Below are 17,193 nucleotides of genomic sequence, written 5' to 3' on the forward strand. Positions count from 1 at the left end.
CTCCAATGTGTTTTTTAAGTTTTACAGGAAGAAGTCTGACTCTTTTTACTGCTACTGTGCAATAGGTTTGTAAGACTTCATCTCACTGAAGAAAAAATCAGAATTTTTGCACCCACTATGTCTATTATATAATAATAAAATGAAAATAAAATGACAAACTGTCCAAAGTAGGAAGAAAGTAATCACATTTTCTTGTCCTTTCATGGTCAAAAAGATCACTGTCTTCATAGAAAGCATGCAGTGCTATCCTATCACTTTTATTCCCACCTGCAATTATAACTAGCTGTTTTAAATACAGAGGAAAAACCCAGTTCTGCAACAGGAAGCATTGGATTTTATGGAGTCTCAGGTTTTAATTTACCCTCAAGTTTAAAAAGGAAGATAATTATTCAAGGCAGGACTTCTGCCATGCATGGCTCCTATAAGCCTGCTTTTGCTGTAGTTATGTTGTCAGCTGAACATTACTAAGAGGAAGATCACTACCTAATTCATTCACAAGCTGGGAAGGGAAATATTCTGCTGACTCATGCTTATAACTATTTCCTTTGCTCCGCCTCCCTTCATTTCAGCTCCTCCTCTCCTCTCTTATTGCTGGTAGCCTACTATATTTAAACAGCTGCCTTAGAGGAGAGACAGGATTTGAGGCTTGTAGTTTGGTTGGCTTTCCTGACTGTACAGGCATTTTCCTAAAGATCTCATTTCTTCTCATCAGACCTACTGCTAAAGGTAAGAAGGCTGTAAGTAAATGTAAAGAGCTCTGTCTGGCATACTCTAACATTGCTTTTTTTGACTATCATGGGGGTGTTTTTAGGAAGGTATTGATGTAAAGTTGAGTTTTTTCCACATGCTTTAATTGTGTTTGTGGGGTAACTGGCCTGGCATACAAGATGCAAGGGGTGGGGAGCAGGGAAATTTCTGAGACTTGGAGGAAAGTAGAAAATGTAAAATCTATTGAGATTTCTGCTCTTTTTTGAAAATACAATGAAATTTTAGAAACTGCTGGTGAAATGAATGGGTTGATGAAGAAATGAAGCTGGAGAAAACTGTTGCCTTTCTCTTACAATTGTTCTTGTTCAAACCTGACTGTCATAGTAGCTCTTTCAGTCTCTTCCATTATTTATATACTGAATGCTCTGCTCTCTTGAACTCTCCCCATGTACAGGTCACATTTGGTGGTCCTTGCTTGAGCAAAGGTTTCATTGATGTCCTAGGGAGAACTGCTTGCATATGACTGTTGTAACTTGGCTTTTTATTTCTGCTGAAGATGACTTAATGTCATTGTCCTGCTAAATGCATCTTTGCCTTTTCTTTTACTCACTTAAAATCTGTTTCAGTTGTGCAGCCTGGAGCTACTATGGGCCACACTGACTGACTTTGTGAGTTATAGTCCCTCTGGGCTTAGGGCTGTGTTAAGAAGATATGGAGAACTTGGCCCAGAATGAGCCGGGTACTATACCAAGCTAGAGCTACAAGCCAGTATCCCATAGACACTGAAATGCTTTATAATCAGCAAGGAGATAACTGTTCAGAGGAGGAAAAAGACACCCATTTAAACTAGGAAGCCCAAAGCAGGAGTCCAGCCTAAGATGAATGTCACTAAATTGACTAAGTGCGAATGCCCAGCAGCCTACTCTATATAAAAGCAGTGTGAAAAGAGCAGTCTTGGGTTTCTTGCTAGCTCAGGTTTTCTCTTGCTGGTAATTAATTCTGTATAGATTTGAAATGGACTTCAACGTCCTCTATGCTTTCCAGTAACCTCTGCAAGAGGGCTTTCGTCTGCTGCACTGTATTAGTTGTACAGGTTTTTGAGGTACATGTGTTCCCTTGATTCTAAGAGTAGGAAAAAAAAATAAAAAAAATCCACCTTTACTTCAAATGGCAGTAAAAGTGAACATCTGGTCTGAAACAGAAATGCTCTGAGCTCAGTTTTACCCCCAGAAGTCAAACATTTAGCCTATAAGGTGGGAATAGCTACAAACAGGTTCAGCATCTGGTTTACTTTCTACTTAAAAAAGAAGCATTATCCGCCATCTCTATGAATTTGAGAGATGGTAGCTACAGGTTGTTGAAGGGACTTTCCCTGTGTGTAGGGACATGCCAGAATAAACAGAAGCATCTCTGATGGTTGATCTTGTGTAGATATAGAATTGTCCAGTGTCAAAACTTGAGGAAATGTAGCAATGATATGGTCATTTTGGGATCCAGATCCTGACTAAAACCATGGCTAAAAATAGTCATGTATGTGTATGGATCAAGTAATTTCACAGACTAACAATTGTGCTCCTTTAGCCATTAAGGGTAAGTTTGATTACAGTGAATGTTCCTTCTTCATGTGTCAGAAGATACAGAACGGAGGAGGAGAAGGAGGAGGGTGAAATGACAATGTTATCATTGAGCTAGTGGCTGCTGGCTTTGCTCTCTATCAGGGTGGGATAGGGTGGCATAGTGCAATGGCAAAGAGCCAAGGCAACCTTTCCTCTAAAGCAAACAGGACTGCCAGGCTGACTTCTACTGTCTTGTGCCTTTTTGTCCCCTTCAGGGTCACCCAGAAAAAGGCTGGCACACAACAATATGACTTGCGCTCAAGTCTTACAAATGGGTTTGCAGGCTTGTTATTTATATGCTGGCTTTGCTGCTCTCCTGGAATACATGCTGTATTGGGTTGGTTCACCAGCCCTTGCTTCCAGCAAAACTCTCATGGATGTTGCTGGGTTACCACTGTCTACCGAGTGCACACCGTTTTTCCATGCATGCTGCTGCAGAGTGCTATGGAGCAGAAACCTGGAAGATTGCTTCCAGAGATTTTGCTTCCCTCTTCCAGACTCCCAATAATTTCACAGAAATAAGATGTGCACTCTCTGTTAGGAAATACAAATAAGAACTTGTCTTCTTGTGTAGCACAGCCGTGGAGAGGGATTTATTTGTTACTATGGAGAAGAAATCTCTGCTGCCCTTCAGATAGGTACTCTGGTTTAGCTGGTTTGAGGGGAATACCCTCCTGGTCACCCTGGTGTCTTGTTCCTTTGGTGTCTCTGGCCACCCCAGGTGCTAGGGCTGAGCTCTACCAATTTTAACCCTAGAGCTTTGTGATAGGGAATTATCTGGGGGTAAATTTACACATCAATCTGCTGAAGGTTGTGCAGGTTCTGATTCATGTGGCAGAACCTACCCAAATGGCTGGGGAAATACTTGGGCAGTTAAACTGTGCTCCTGCAGCTACCAGGGTTGGATTAAATATTCCGTAAAGGGGTGATGCATACCTCAGTATGGACACAACACACTGAAGTGTTCATCTTCTGTGGTGCATGCATCTACTTGTGAGTCTAAGGTAATCTAGGTTACCTTGGGACCTTTTCTTGAAATCCAACTCTCTTCAAAGCCAGATGCTTGAAGTAACTTGAATTTGAAAGCACTAGTATGTTTTTAAGTGGTTCTTGCCCTGTCAGGCAAAGTGTATGAGTCTTAGACTGATGTTTAGTTAAGTGGCAACAGGCTACCAGTAAATGTTACTAAACTGTGATCCAGAACTTCGGACAAAGCTACTAGTTGTGAATTCAGCTTGCAAGCCTTATTTTGTGCCTCTTTACCTGGATGAGGCTGGTCTTCATGGGGTCTAGCCCAGCGATGGCTGTATATTGGTATCTATTAGAATTGTCACATCCTTGCAGGCAAATCCACTTACAAGACTCTTCCTGAAGGCTGAGATACTGTGAGTCCTGAACTGACCTGTGGATTTCTGTGTGCTCATTCAGTCACCAGGGTCTTACCACACTACTGTAGTTGCTGGTCATGTAAATGTCAGGCTTAAAGTGAAACATTACACTTGTAAGATGACATTTGCTGCAATACCTGTGTCAAAGGCAGTGATGTGCCAGACCTCATGGAAGTGTGCAGTGTGCTTGCCAAAGATCTTTCTGCACTGAAAAGGGTGTGGAGAGCATGCTGTACTGAACAAAGTCGAGCAATTCAGTCACCTTTTTTTTTTTTTAACTTAACTTTCCAAAATGAGAATAATGTCTTTATGAAAGGATCTATTCTCTGTAGAATAACCTAAAAGCTTATGCTGGATTTCAAAAATCTCATGTTTATTCTAGTAAAAATAACCTTTAACTTCTCTAGATTAGTGATGGTATAGTTGAATTCCCTGGAAAACTAAAGTCATTATTTGACATGGTGGGATTCCTGCAGGAATGACAAAAAAAAAAAAAATTAAATTAAATTAAATACCTAAAAATTGTTATATTAGTTTTGTAGATTACACTCTAATGACTCCTTAGTCTCAAAGATAATTATGATGTGTAATTTGTCTCAAGACTTGTTATTTACTTGTTCAAACCAAGAGCTCTATTTTCTGGAAAAATAGCAAAGAAGGTTCACAAATTCAACTAACACTTCTCAAAAAAAACTCCTTAGTGATGGAATGGTACATATTTGAAAATGCAACGAGATTTCCAGCCGTTGGGCAGCAGTCTTGAGTAAATGCACAAATTGTTTTAAAAAGTACAAACTGGTCATGATAATTATGACCATTTTCTACACAGTATGGGAAAAAAATGAAGTTTTCATTAGCAAGCTGCAAAGTTCAGTTACTGTAGTCAGAAGGTTTCCGAAGAAGCCAGCTCTTCTGGAGGGACTGGAATTCATGTGTGGAAGCGAAAGATACGGGTTCTCTCCCTTTTTTCTTTTCTTTTTTGGTGATATATAATCAGGGAATCATCCTTCGGTTTTGGTGGCAGGAGGAGAAAAAGATAAGGAGGCCTGTCCTGAGTGTGGAAGTGTAATATGACTCTCTGTAATGCAAGGATAATACTCTAGATTCACCTGTGTTTGTGGGCTGTAGAAAGTCATGGGGTTTTTTAGTCAAAAAAAGCAAATAATTCAAAGCTTATTTGTTTTAACAGGTGGACTCCAGGACCTAAATGCTTCCAGACGGAAAGATGTACGCATTATTGACCAGGCCCCAAAACAAGAGTGGGTTCAAGCCACTGCCTGTTGTGATCATAGGTAAGCTTTCTCTTGCCAGCTGTGTTCTCTCATGCTGCTGTTGCTTTGGACTTGATGTCTTCAACTTTTGTTCCAAGTGTACTTATTCAAACCAGAAATGCCTGACCACTGTTTCTGCATCCTTTCTCTAACAGCCAAACTCCCTCTAGTACGAAAAGAAAGACCACTAAGAGTTGTGAGAAGTAGGGGACCAGGTAGTTGACACACTAAAACACACACCTCTCTTTAAACAGTAAAATTGACAACCTTTTGGGCATCAGTTCAGCTGGGCCTGTTTTTTCTGATAGATATTTAGAAGGGTTTGAAATCTTTTACTACAGATAGTTGATCAACTTGCTATGAAGTAATGACCCATAGTGCTTGGATTGGAAGTGGATTTATTTGATTATTTTTACCCCATTGTGTGTGTGGAAAGTGTTCCAGATGCTGTTAAAGTTTCTTGAAAGTTTTCAGAGTTCTTTTAAAATGCAAGTCAGCTACACTGATTTTGTACAGATTTATTAGAATGGTAAAAATCTGTGGGTTTTCTACCAGTTTAGGAAGCAGATTATGTAGTAAGCGTCTTGTTTCCTTTGCAAGAGGGGAGCTTTGTAATGTGAGGTGATTGAGCAAAGCAGAAGTTGTGATGTCAGTACCTTCCCCTCTGTGACTGATTGTAATCTGTGCTCCAGTGCAGGTGCTGGACCCTGTTTATCTAAGCATGTGTTTAAATGCCTTGTAGGGCTGGGTTCCTTCCTTATCTGTCACCTAATTTATAGTACCCAAGAGATGTAGTCCAAAGTTAGAGCACCACATAAATCACACTTAATTATCACCGACAGCAAGTTTGACAAGGTTACTACTACCAGCAGGTTCTAGTCTGAGAGCAACTTCCTACTGCCCAGTTGTACAAGCCTTCAGGTGGGAGAGAGGCTATTTTGGCACATCCCTAGTGCTATCCAATGATCTGGTGTGGAAATCTCACTAAAGCCACAGAAGCACTGGTGTGCAGATGTGCCCTCTGAGGAGGCTGTTGGACTGAAGCAGCTCAGCTGTTTCACTGCAGCTGGACATTACACCCAGGTTCAGGCCCTGCTTCCCCAAGCCCTGCTCCAGGAAGCCTGTTGTGTCCCTCTGCTGTGCTGGCAACGTCATGAAAGCAGTTGCTTTCTAGAATAGTTTGAGCCCTAGAGGCAGCTGTACATGTGACGGTCCATATCAAACAGATGTGGTTCACAGTAAATCCTCCCATGTGCTGCTGAGTGTTGTGCACTCAGGTCATTCAGTTTAGCTTAGGTACCTTCTTGTACTTCCTAAAGCAAAGTAGTAACCTGAAAAGTGTTGTATTTTACTACACCTGTAGTTTAGTTTGGTTTTGATTTCTGTTGGTTTTGGATAACTTTTCTACAAGTGGAATATTCCAAACACTGACCTGCAGCTGCTGGTTCTTGCTCAGACTTTGGCCCCAGCTATGACACACACTGCTCTGCACATAACTCAGCTCACTGGTAAGCTTTACAGCCTGAGCCTCCCTCTGTCTCAAATCCACAAGCAGCAGCCTTTGCCCCAGTCACTCACACATGCAGCATGGGCAATGTGTCAACACAGGCTGCTGTGTCACTTCAGCTCTCCTCCCCTACATCGTCACTGCATTATGTAATGGTGGTTAGTCACATACTGGTGAGCAGCAAAGCCTGAGCAGCCAGAGAGGCTAACACCTAGTTATGCAGACACTGTAAAATATTAAACATGCTGGAGAACAGCCATGGGAAAACTTTCCATGCGCTGCTCTCACTAGGCTTTGGAGTCACATAGATCAAGTTTTTTCCACTGGCTGTTGGGTGGTCAGCAGAAGGAGTTCAGCTGTTCAGCAATCTGTCCAAAGTGCTGTATTTTGGGGAGTTGTCTTGGCACGGCAGAGTGACTTTTTTGCTTAACACACTGCCTGCAGTACCATGGTGGTACTGATTCCCATTTGAAAGTGTCCCCAAGACCTGTTAGTCAAAACTGTTACTGCCAGAAACCCCTTATTCGATGGGATTTGTCACTGAGCAGAGCTGTTCCCCCTTCTCTTCAATAGTAACTCTTTCGTGGATTTACTCTGTACCCTGTGCACCATGAACTACTCTGCATGGGTGTGAAACGTTGTCCTGGTTTTGAGCAGCAGCAGTCATTTTTCTCCTTCTTAGGAGCTAGTACAGTGCTGTGTTTTGATCTTTTGGCCTTGGAGCAGTGGTGATAACGCCGATGTTTTCAGTTGCTGCTCGAATGTTTGGTGTGGCCAAGGACTTTCTGAGCCTCATGCTCTGCCAGGGAGGAGGGGAGGCCGGGAGGAAGAAGAGACAGGACACCTGACCCAAACTGACCAAAGAGGTATTCCATACCACAGCACGTCATGCCCAGGATGTAACTTAGAGTTACCCGGAAGGGTTGGGACTGGAGGGTTGGAGAAGGTATCGGTCGGTGCTTGGCTGGGGGGAGTGGGGTGAGTTATTGGTCAGCTGGTGTTGAGGTGTTGTATTCTTTCCTCTTGTTATTTCCTTTATCATTATTATTATTGGTGGTAGCAGTAGTGATTTGTGTTATACCTTAGTTACTAAACTGTTCTTATCTCAACCCGTGGGAGTTGCATTCTTTTTGATTCTCCTCTCCGTCCCTCCAGAAGCAGGGGGAGGGCAAGAAGGGGGGGGGAGTGAGTGGACGAGGTTTGTGGTTGGGTTTAAACCACGACAGTTCTTTTTGGCGCCCAACGTGGGGCACGAAGGGTTGAGATAACGACGGAGATGATCAGATTAATAGTCGTCACAGTGCTGATTTATTGGCTCTCAAAGGTGTTTCTCTTGCTCTCAGCGCTTCAGAATGTAGTACATTACATAGAGCCGGTATTCCCTGTGTTCGTGTTTATCAAGTGTGGGGCTTGGGCTAAGGTTTTTGTTTCACTGTACTTTATGGCAATGGCTTGTAATACGGTTGGGCTCCAGCAGCAGGGAGAGATGGACGTGGCCGTGGACTTGTACCCGGCCGTCCCGAGGCTCTTCAGCGCCCTGGCCCTTGTCCTCGCCTCTGTCTTTGTGAAGCTGCGGGGAGCCGAGGGGGAGCGGCCCCGGGAGCCGGCGGCGGCCGAAGCGGCCCGGGAGAGCGGCCCCGGGGACCAGGCGGCGGCGGGAGCGGGGCCGGAGGCCGGGAAGGAGGCGGCTGCTGAGCAGCGGGAGGGGGCGGCCGAGGAGCCGAGCCCCGCGGAGGAGCCGAGCCCCGCGGCGGCCGAGAGCGTCCCCCGGCAGCCGCCCGCCGAGCCCCAGGAGGATGCAGGAGCCCAGGCAGCATTTCCCAGCAAGGCAGAGGAGGAAGAGCTGCGCCCAGGGAAAGAGAAGCTGGTGGTGGGAGAGCCGGCAAGCACAGCAGCTGCACCAGCCCCAGGGACAAGTACAGCAGCATCACTGGAGAGTTCTGAAGGGTTTGAATGGCCTTTGGGTACCCTTGGGACCTGCCTGCTGATTGTGATGGGGATCAGCATGTTGGCACACACACAGAGCGTGTTCTACCCACGGCCATTTTGTCTGATCTCAGAAGTTAAGCAGAGTCAGGTTTGCTTCTTGTCTGGGGTTAGACCACAATATGGGAGGAACAAGAGATCTTCCCCAAGGCTGGACAGTCATGAGTGGCAGGGTGTGTGGGACAGTATGAGCGAGTACCTGGTCCACTGGGCCCCTCCAGTGCTTTGGAAGCATTGGAGATGGAAGGCAGCTCTATGGAGTCCCCAGCAACAAGCTGCAGAAACTGCTGAAGGGGACAGTGAATTATTTTGAACCTGGTGGGCCCATGGCACTTCAGGCCATCAGGGCAGAGATGCGACACAGAGATGGACTCATGATCGAGGGGTGGACTTAGCAATGGACACTATTGCCCAGGTTATTCACTAGTGTGAACACTGTTACAAGAGGTCGAGCCTGACATCATGGACCAGATGGACTCAGCAGCTTTATAGGTCCATGCACTAACAAGTGATGTTTTTCTCTGTGTATATGTAGATGTATATATATATATAAGAGTGATGGCATATTGAAGATGTGGGATCTGAGCATGACGTGAATGGTATGGAATAAGGGGTGGATAATGTCCTGGTTTTGAGCAGCAGCAGTCATTTTTCTCCTTCTTAGGAGCTAGTACAGTGCTGTGTTTTGATCTTTTGGCCTTGGAGCAGTGGTGATAACGCCGATGTTTTCAGTTGCTGCTCGAATGTTTGGTGTGGCCAAGGACTTTCTGAGCCTCATGCTCTGCCAGGGAGGAGGGGAGGCCGGGAGGAAGAAGAGACAGGACACCTGACCCAAACTGACCAAAGAGGTATTCCATACCACAGCACGTCATGCCCAGGATGTAACTTAGAGTTACCCGGAAGGGTTGGGACTGGAGGGTTGGAGAAGGTATCGGTCGGTGCTTGGCTGGGGGGAGTGGGGTGAGTTATTGGTCAGCTGGTGTTGAGGTGTTGTATTCTTTCCTCTTGTTATTTCCTTTATCATTATTATTATTGGTGGTAGCAGTAGTGATTTGTGTTATACCTTAGTTACTAAACTGTTCTTATCTCAACCCGTGGGAGTTGCATTCTTTTTGATTCTCCTCTCCGTCCCTCCAGAAGCAGGGGGAGGGCAAGAAGGGGGGGGGAGTGAGTGGACGAGGTTTGTGGTTGGGTTTAAACCACGACAAACGTGCATCCAGGAGAGCTGACGTCCCCAGTCTGTATGGGACCAGTTTCTAAACCTTTAAAGTAATAAGCAATAACTCAATTCATCAGCATCCTATAGACTTCAAGCTCCAGGTGAGGTTAACCTCTGGCTTGTTTAACCCACTGTCTTTTCAGCAAGTTCTGAAGATCTTGCAATACAAATAGATGCAACTGAGGACGAGAAGGGGACATAAGGGTAAAACGACTTCCCCAACTCCACCCAATAGGTCAGTGGTCAGCCTGGAATAGGAAGTCCCCTGTATCCATAGCAACGTTTTGTCCTTTGAATTGGTTGGGATGTTAGAGCAGCCCATTGAGAAGCATTTCTGGCTGCAGGAGTATAAATTTTTCTCCATTGTCTTTTTAGGGAATGGTCCTTCAGGAATCTGTCTGTCATACTTGCTGTCAGGCTACATCCCTTACTTCAAAAGAGACTCTCTTCATCCTCATCCCATTCTTCAGAAGAAACTGGAAGAGGCACGAGATATCTCCATTTTGGACCAGGTCTGTGTAAAGACAAGCGATATAACAACACAGTAAAGTACACAGACAGAATGAGCCCTAAGCAATACACTTTTAGTTGTCCAGATTTCCCTTGTATAAAATGCCAGCATTGCTGCTAAGATCCTTGTTGTGGTCCTCAGGATCTGTGTGCCAGTAAATAAGCTTCACAGAAGACCAAGACCGCTGACTGGAAGCCCTGGAGTAACAAGCAGTCTGCTGCCTGGCAGGACATACATCTTGAGCATCTCTTCTGCCTCTCTTTAGGATTTGGAGTATCTGTCTGAAGGCTTGGAGGGACGATCCCACAGCCCTGTGGCTCTTCTGTTTGATACTCTTCAGCGCCCAGACACAGACTTTGGTGGAACAGCAGAATCTGTCCTCACTTGGTGGCATGAGACCGACAGAGCCATCCCCCACGTGGTCCTTGGCAGAAATGCTCCTGGAGGTGCCTGGCATGTATGTGAATTGAAGCCTTAGGTCTACATGTTGTAAGATAGCCAAATGTGTTGACTGAGAGGCAAAAGCTCCTTTAATATGCCAGTCAGCCACATCTGATTTTATGTAAATAGACAAGCAAAAGTTTAAAAGGAAAAAAGCGCGAAGCATTTATATTTTATTGTGTTCTTTTTGGAGAACTTAGATGGTTTCATGCACATGAACAGATCAGGGGAAATCACTGATTTCATTATCTGTGCCATATTGAAACATGACAAAATTGCATTTCACTTCTTATATTAAGTAACTGGAAGTCATTTCACTCTGTTTTTTGTTCCAGTCTATTGAGGGCTCTATGGTTACCCTGAGCAGAGGGGAATGGATGGGGCTCCCAGATCTCCCATTCAAAGACTGGCTAAAGCAAAAGAAAAGGTAAGATACCTATGGTGTGATTATTTGCAAACATCCAGAGGTTTGGGTATGTGGAATGGAGTGGACTTCTTGAATGTAGCTACTTATCTGTTATGAATCATTCTACTGAGAGAAAGGACACCTTCCCACCCCCAAGTAAAAGTCCATTCTGCATTCAGGGATCCAGGTAAAGTTGTGGTGCTGCTTGGAATGTGTCCTTCTTAACAACCACTAGGGAGATGGATCACAGTGACGATGGGTTCTGAATAAAGCTTGGAAAAGCCATGGTCATCCAACTTCTGTATCTATTGCTGCTGTCCCAAATGACAAGTATAGTCATCTCAGCTACTGTGCAGGCTGAGATGCTTCTGCTCTTGATGTGTAACAGTCTTCAGGAGTCCAGGAGTTAAAAATGGAATTGAAGCAAGATGTGAGAGGAAGACACAAATGAGCAACCATATTTTTAGGGATGAGATTCATGCTAGAGGAAGCTGCCTCTGTTTAGCATCTTCTTGACCTCTGTGCTAGCTCTATGAACCCGTGATAACTTTGCTGAAGTTAAGGAAACTAGATAAGTCTTCTCTGGTAGTGAAAGGATAGATGGCTTTAGGATACATACAGTGGAAGAGGGAAGAAATTCCGGTCTCTTGACTGCTGCTTGACCTTCATTTGTGTTATATTACAGAGGCCTCAGAAATAATAGAGCCACAGCAGAAGACATTGCTCAATATTACCAACACTATGTGGTGAAGAAAGGACTGCAGAAGAATTTCAGGTGCAGTACTGTTGTGACCTCTGTGAGGAAAGTGAGTGCAGATAGCGTCTCCAACCACACACAAGAATATTGGCAAGAGAACAGTGATGACTCAGCCTGGAACTTCAATGAGAAAAGCACAGAGGTCTTTCAGGTGGATGGCTTTTTCAAAACTATGAAAGGTGATAAAGAACCCTTCTCCGTCTATGCAGAGAATGTGGTCTTAGCTACAGGAACATATGATAGTCCTACTTGGCTTGGAGTCAAGGGAGAGAACCTTTCTTATGTCCACCACCAGCTGTCTGCCCTAGAGGAAGCAGTGAAAAATAACAGCATTGGCATCATGTCAGATCCAGTCTTGATTGTAGGTGCTGGTCTGACAGCTGCTGACGCGATTCTCTTTGCTCACCATTGCAATATTCCAGTAATCCATGTTTTCCGGAGAAAAGTCAGTGATCCAGGTCTTATTTTTAACCAGCTCCCCAAAATGATGTACCCTGAATATCACAAAGTTCATCAGATGATGAAAGAGCAGTCAGCTGCTTGTGCAGGGCCCTATGAATGTTATGTTAGCCTTCCTGAACATCATGTGCTATCCTTTGGCAAGGACAAGAAATGTATCTTTCAAGATAAGAATGGCCACCAGAAAGTTTATAAAATTTCCATGGCTCTTGTTTTGACTGGCTCAAACCCCAACCTCTCCTTTCTGCCAAATAATGGCATTGACTTGGCAATGAACAGCAGCCAACCAGTCAATCCAAAGAGGAATCCCATAGATGTTGACCCATTTACCTATGAGTCCACCCAGGAGAAAGGACTTTATGCTCTAGGACCTTTAGCTGGAGATAACTTTGTACGTTTTGTACAAGGAGGGGCTCTGGCTGTTGCCAGCTCTCTGTTAAGGAAAGCAAACAAAAATCCCCCCTAACAAATAACATCCCTATGCTAACTGTGTCTGAATGGGTTACTGCTGTTTTTTTGAAGAAGCAACTCATCTGATTTGTATGTCCTCAAATGTAAAGCCCACTCCTAGTATTCTTCAGGGTTCTGCAGAAAGTTACTAAGTCCTTGCTGAGTTATTTGAGAAAATTAAGTTACCAAATAGAGTGGGTTTCACGCATGGTAGTGCCTTCAACCCCTGGGGATTCAGTTCCTTGCATGCATAGCTGTGCATAAAGGCTGCAGGGGCTTTGGTTCTTGTGCCTGGAAAAGTAGAGGGCAAGACAGTGATTGCTTTTCTTTGTAACATCTTCCAGATTACTGACTATCGAATTGGGGAACAATCAGTGTTTATTATTTCCAGACAGCAGGCTGACAACCCTGTGTGTGCCTCTGTTACACAGTGTTTTTTCAATAAATGAAGTAAGCTGTTGTGGTATTATTTGCTCCTGTGCCTTGGCTGTACGGTCTTACTAGACCAGAAATGACTGACAGATTCTTCAGGTGCCTCTCTGGCATGTGAAGTGGTACTCTGCAAATCAAAACTGACATCAAATAGTCAAACTGTATTGTCTCACTGACAGCAGCAGCAAGCAACATATAGTATCTTTTTAATCAAGAGATTCCTGTTATGATGTTTTTTCGTTCTTGAGAAGAAATGGTACTGATTTATAAACGCTTCATTTACCATCTTGCAGCTTCTATTTTCCAAATCCTAAACTGCAATAGGCAAATTTTGGCAGCTGCTGTTGAAGACAGCAGAACTAAAGGGTGCTACTAGTCTGTCTTGTAACCACCCAGGTACTGTATGGGGCTTCTGCTGCACAGTCTTTCAGAAAGATGCAATATGTTATATATTGTGTGAAATTCTAATGTGACTTTTAAAAAAAAAAATAATGTTATTTGTGTAAAGGGGAAATTGGCACAGTCACTTTTTGATAGTTTTATGCTGTATATAGCAAACTGGTTTTATAAAAGTTTTTTATTGGCAAAAGATTTTGTTACAGGCTTTCAGTCAGCATTTTGAATGAGCCTAGGGAGGAGGGAATGATGCCTTATGTTGCAAACAGGAGTCTCAACAGACCAACAGGGCCTTCATACCTCTCACAGGAAAAAAAAAATCTGTCTCAGAGCTTATGTGACATAAAGACAGACTTTGCCCCCTGTGCTGCACTGAAACTCACTGATATGACAGGATACTTCTGAGCCTCTGGAAAGCTCAGTATGTGTAGACAGTGGCAGTTTGTAAATGAATGGAGCTTCTCTGGGTTGTTGCTGTATCATACTTGAGTATTTTTGCTACTGACTATTCTTGTATGAAATTTTTCAATAAAGGGATTTCAGACTTAGTCTCTGTGTGTTTTTCAGTTCTGACTTTGAACCTCTGACCCAGAGAAGATTTGATGAACTTTTCATCAGCCTCCTGGCAAGCACCAGGGTGTGCCTTGTGCTTGCCAAATCCAACGTCTTTCTGCTCCCTAGGAGAGATGAACTGATACTCTTTTCACCCTGCTTTATGCACCTCTTAGGAGGTTAGGTCTCAAGAAGTGCAACATGGTGCTGTTCCTCTCCTGCTTTTGGCCTTGCTAGAATAAAAAAATCGGTGATCAATGTTCACCTTTCTAAAAACACCTAGGTCTCAAAATCCTGCATCAAAAACAGAGGGAAGAACAAAAATTAAAGGGCATCTTAAAAAAATTAAGGGGCATCAGAGTGTTTTGGGAATAAGCGCATAGGACTGGTGTAAAGTGAAACGCTGCCCTTACCATCTCTGAGGTCAAAGTTGCAGTGTTTGTGCTGATCATTCCTGTATTCCACATTGTATTATGCTGATCTAATTTGGCCTGTACTGGGGAGCTCCTAACCGGTGTGGCAGCCTGTGTCAGTGGAGCTTGGGTGACTGTGTTTTAAATGGCCAGCTTTCTTGCCCACGAGGGATGAGCTGATTATAGGACTGGAAAGGGAAGTGGTTTTTCAAAACCGGTGCTTAGGAAATATCCTACATTCTGCCCTGGAGGAATGTCAAAGCAGAGGATCTCAAGAGCAGAGGTGGGGGCTTACTCAGCAAGCCCTCAGGGCAAGGCTGTGTAGTGCTAATCCAAGTTGCCGTTCTGTATCAAGGGAGGCAAATATGAATTTTTGTTCCAAAACAATCAACTATGAGAGTCAACAGGTACCAGATTTGTTACTTGTGGAATTCACCCCTGCTTTACAACCTTGACCTACAGCATGTGATAGGACCAGGAAAAAGTCTCCTTATGGAGCTTTGGATGTGTGCATCGCGTTCCGTCTGTGCAGATGCTAAATACTTTCCCCACTGTTTGCATCGTTGCATGTGAGGGCCAGTTGGGAGGTTACTTTGGTGAGTTACTGGCTATTTAAAATTGAAAACCACTCTACTTCATTTCTTTGTCCCCTCCAAGTCCTTTGGTGTCCTCTCCATGCTGCCCAATGGGAATGTTCTGCAGCCACAGTGACCAGAGTAGATCAGTCTAGAAAGCCTCAAACAACTTCCCTGCTCTGCTAAATTCACATGGAACAGTTTGGGTTTTTCAATCAGACCTCTGGTTGCTGCTAAGAGATGATGTTCATCGCCCCACAACAAGGGCTACACATCAGGCACCTATTTTCTGTCCTTAAGGGCTCCTCAGCCTCCTTTGGTTTCCCCCCTGGACTGATCAGTCCCTAGTTTGTGTTTTTGCAGAACAAGTTCCTGAGACCTGCTGGTGCTTGCCAGAAGCAGTGGGAAAATTATGAACCCATAACAGAAACAACAATTTGAAGTTTATGAAAAAGAAACAAACAAACAAAAAACAAAAAAAAAAAAACAGAGAGAAAGAAAGACAGACTTGTGGTTTTTTGCTTTTATTGTGCTGGTGAGTCCTCGTAGTCAGGGCTGATGTGTTTTAAATAAACACACTTGTGGGTGCGGCAGAACTGTCTGTGCAAGCCTAAACTCAGGCATCTCTGATTATGCAATTAATGTACAAACGTACTGCTTCTACTTTTTGCTTTGGTGAAGGACTTCTGAGATGTCAGAGCATGTTCATTGTGAGCTTTTGCTTCTTAAAAGAAGGGTACCTTCTTAAAAAATCACATTTTTCGTATATCATCTGGATTGAAATTTTTTCTGTAAAATAATTTTGGGAACCCCCTTGGTTGCTCGCTTTCTTTGGCCACGCTTCTGTCTATGAGCACAGGACTAAATCTAGCTACATCTTCACAGAATCATAGAATGGTTTGGGTTGGAAGGGACTTTAAAGCTCATCCAGTTCCAAACCCCTGCCACAGGCAGGGACACCTTCCACTGGACCAGGTTGCTCCAGGCGCTGTCAAACCCAGCCTTGAACACTGCCAGGGATGGGGCAGCCACAGCTTCTCTGGGCAACCTGTGCCAGGGCCTCAGCACCCTCACAGGGAAGAACTTCTGCCTAATGCCTAATCTAAATCTCCTCACTGTCAGTTTAAAGCCATTCCTGCTTGTCTTGTCAATGACCACTATTTAAAAGGTCTGCAGAGCATTATGATATATTGCAAATCTGAGGACTGCCGAAGTCTTAGCTTTGTAAGGACCCTTAGGGAGCTGTCAGACTGTTGCAGACTGTGGTGGCCTAAATCAACCTGCTTTATTTATGAAATACAGATATTTGTGGGCAGGCCAGCAGCCAGTGCGCCATTGCTAACTGACAGCTCCTGAGGCTGTGCTAAACTGCTTGTAATTGAGGAGCACTTGGAGGGATGGCTTCTAGCAGAAGGGATTTCAAGCTGGAACCAAGCCTGGAGACTCCAGGGAAAAAACATCTGAATTCCAGGGCTCTGAAGCAAGCTGCGAGGGTGGAAGAAAGCCCGTGATTAGAGAGTGGCTAAGTGGGGAGTAAGAAAATGGAGCACAAAATTAGTTGCTGTTGTTGGCTGGATCCTACCTTCTGCCAGAGCCTAGAAAGCTGTGTGGATCTGCTGTCCAAGAAGAGTTTTCTTTGCTGTCGCTAGGGACCAAGCCCTGAAGGCCAGGACAAAACCTGGATCCTCTGCTGTGCAGCTTGGAGACCAAGAGATTCTGCTCTGGTGGGGGAAGGATAATATCCTATGGTATTTCTGCCTTTGGCAGCATGACTGTGCCTTTCTGGTCTATACGGGCACTCGCATTACAAAGGTTGGCTCAGAGAAGCAGGACTTACTAATGCATTGATTTATAGGAGCCTGCCTAAGGAGAAGCAGAGCAAGCGGCTCCCATGAACTTTCTGTGAAGGAAGCAGCATGAATTTTGTTTTCCAGCCCAATTTTTTCTGGTTGCACTAATTTCTTGGAAGCACTGTTGACAGTTCAGCTCGATTTTACAGCTACGCCACAGCAAGCTGGAATCGAGGGAAAGAAGGGGAATCCTGAGCCAGGCAGCACACATGCACAGGCAGCATGGCCCTACTCCACAACAGGTACCACTGCCAAC

At 44.3% G+C, this 17,193-nt stretch overlaps 1 protein-coding gene across 1 annotated transcript; it reads left to right on the forward strand.

The window, feature by feature from the left end:
• Window positions 1-632: 632 nt before the first annotated feature.
• On the forward strand, window positions 633-14,095 carry OSGIN1 (oxidative stress induced growth inhibitor 1). Its single transcript, XM_065662652.1, has 6 exons — window positions 633-726; window positions 4,902-5,004; window positions 10,071-10,207; window positions 10,472-10,663; window positions 10,983-11,074; window positions 11,739-14,095. The coding sequence occupies exons 2-6, from the start codon at window positions 4,920-4,922 to the stop codon at window positions 12,733-12,735; spliced, it is 1,503 nt and encodes a 500-aa protein (XP_065518724.1). The 5' UTR covers window positions 633-726; window positions 4,902-4,919; the 3' UTR covers window positions 12,736-14,095.
• Window positions 14,096-17,193: the final 3,098 nt, after the last annotated feature.

The sequence above is a fragment of the Lathamus discolor genome, chromosome Z (assembly GCF_037157495.1).
Source record: "Lathamus discolor isolate bLatDis1 chromosome Z, bLatDis1.hap1, whole genome shotgun sequence".
Classification (NCBI taxonomy): Eukaryota; Metazoa; Chordata; class Aves; order Psittaciformes; family Psittacidae; genus Lathamus; species Lathamus discolor.

Bases quoted from the DNA above. Each gene is read 5' to 3' on its own strand.
- OSGIN1 (XM_065662652.1), top strand. From the start codon at position 4,920: ATGCTTCCAGACGGAAAGATGTACGCATTATTGACCAGGCCCCAAAAC. The intron at 10,664-10,982 runs GTATGTGAATTG...TTTTTGTTCCAG, and splicing joins CTCCTGGAGGTGCCTGGCAT to TCTATTGAGGGCTCTATGGT. The intron at 11,075-11,738 runs GTAAGATACCTA...GTTATATTACAG, and splicing joins TGGCTAAAGCAAAAGAAAAG to AGGCCTCAGAAATAATAGAG.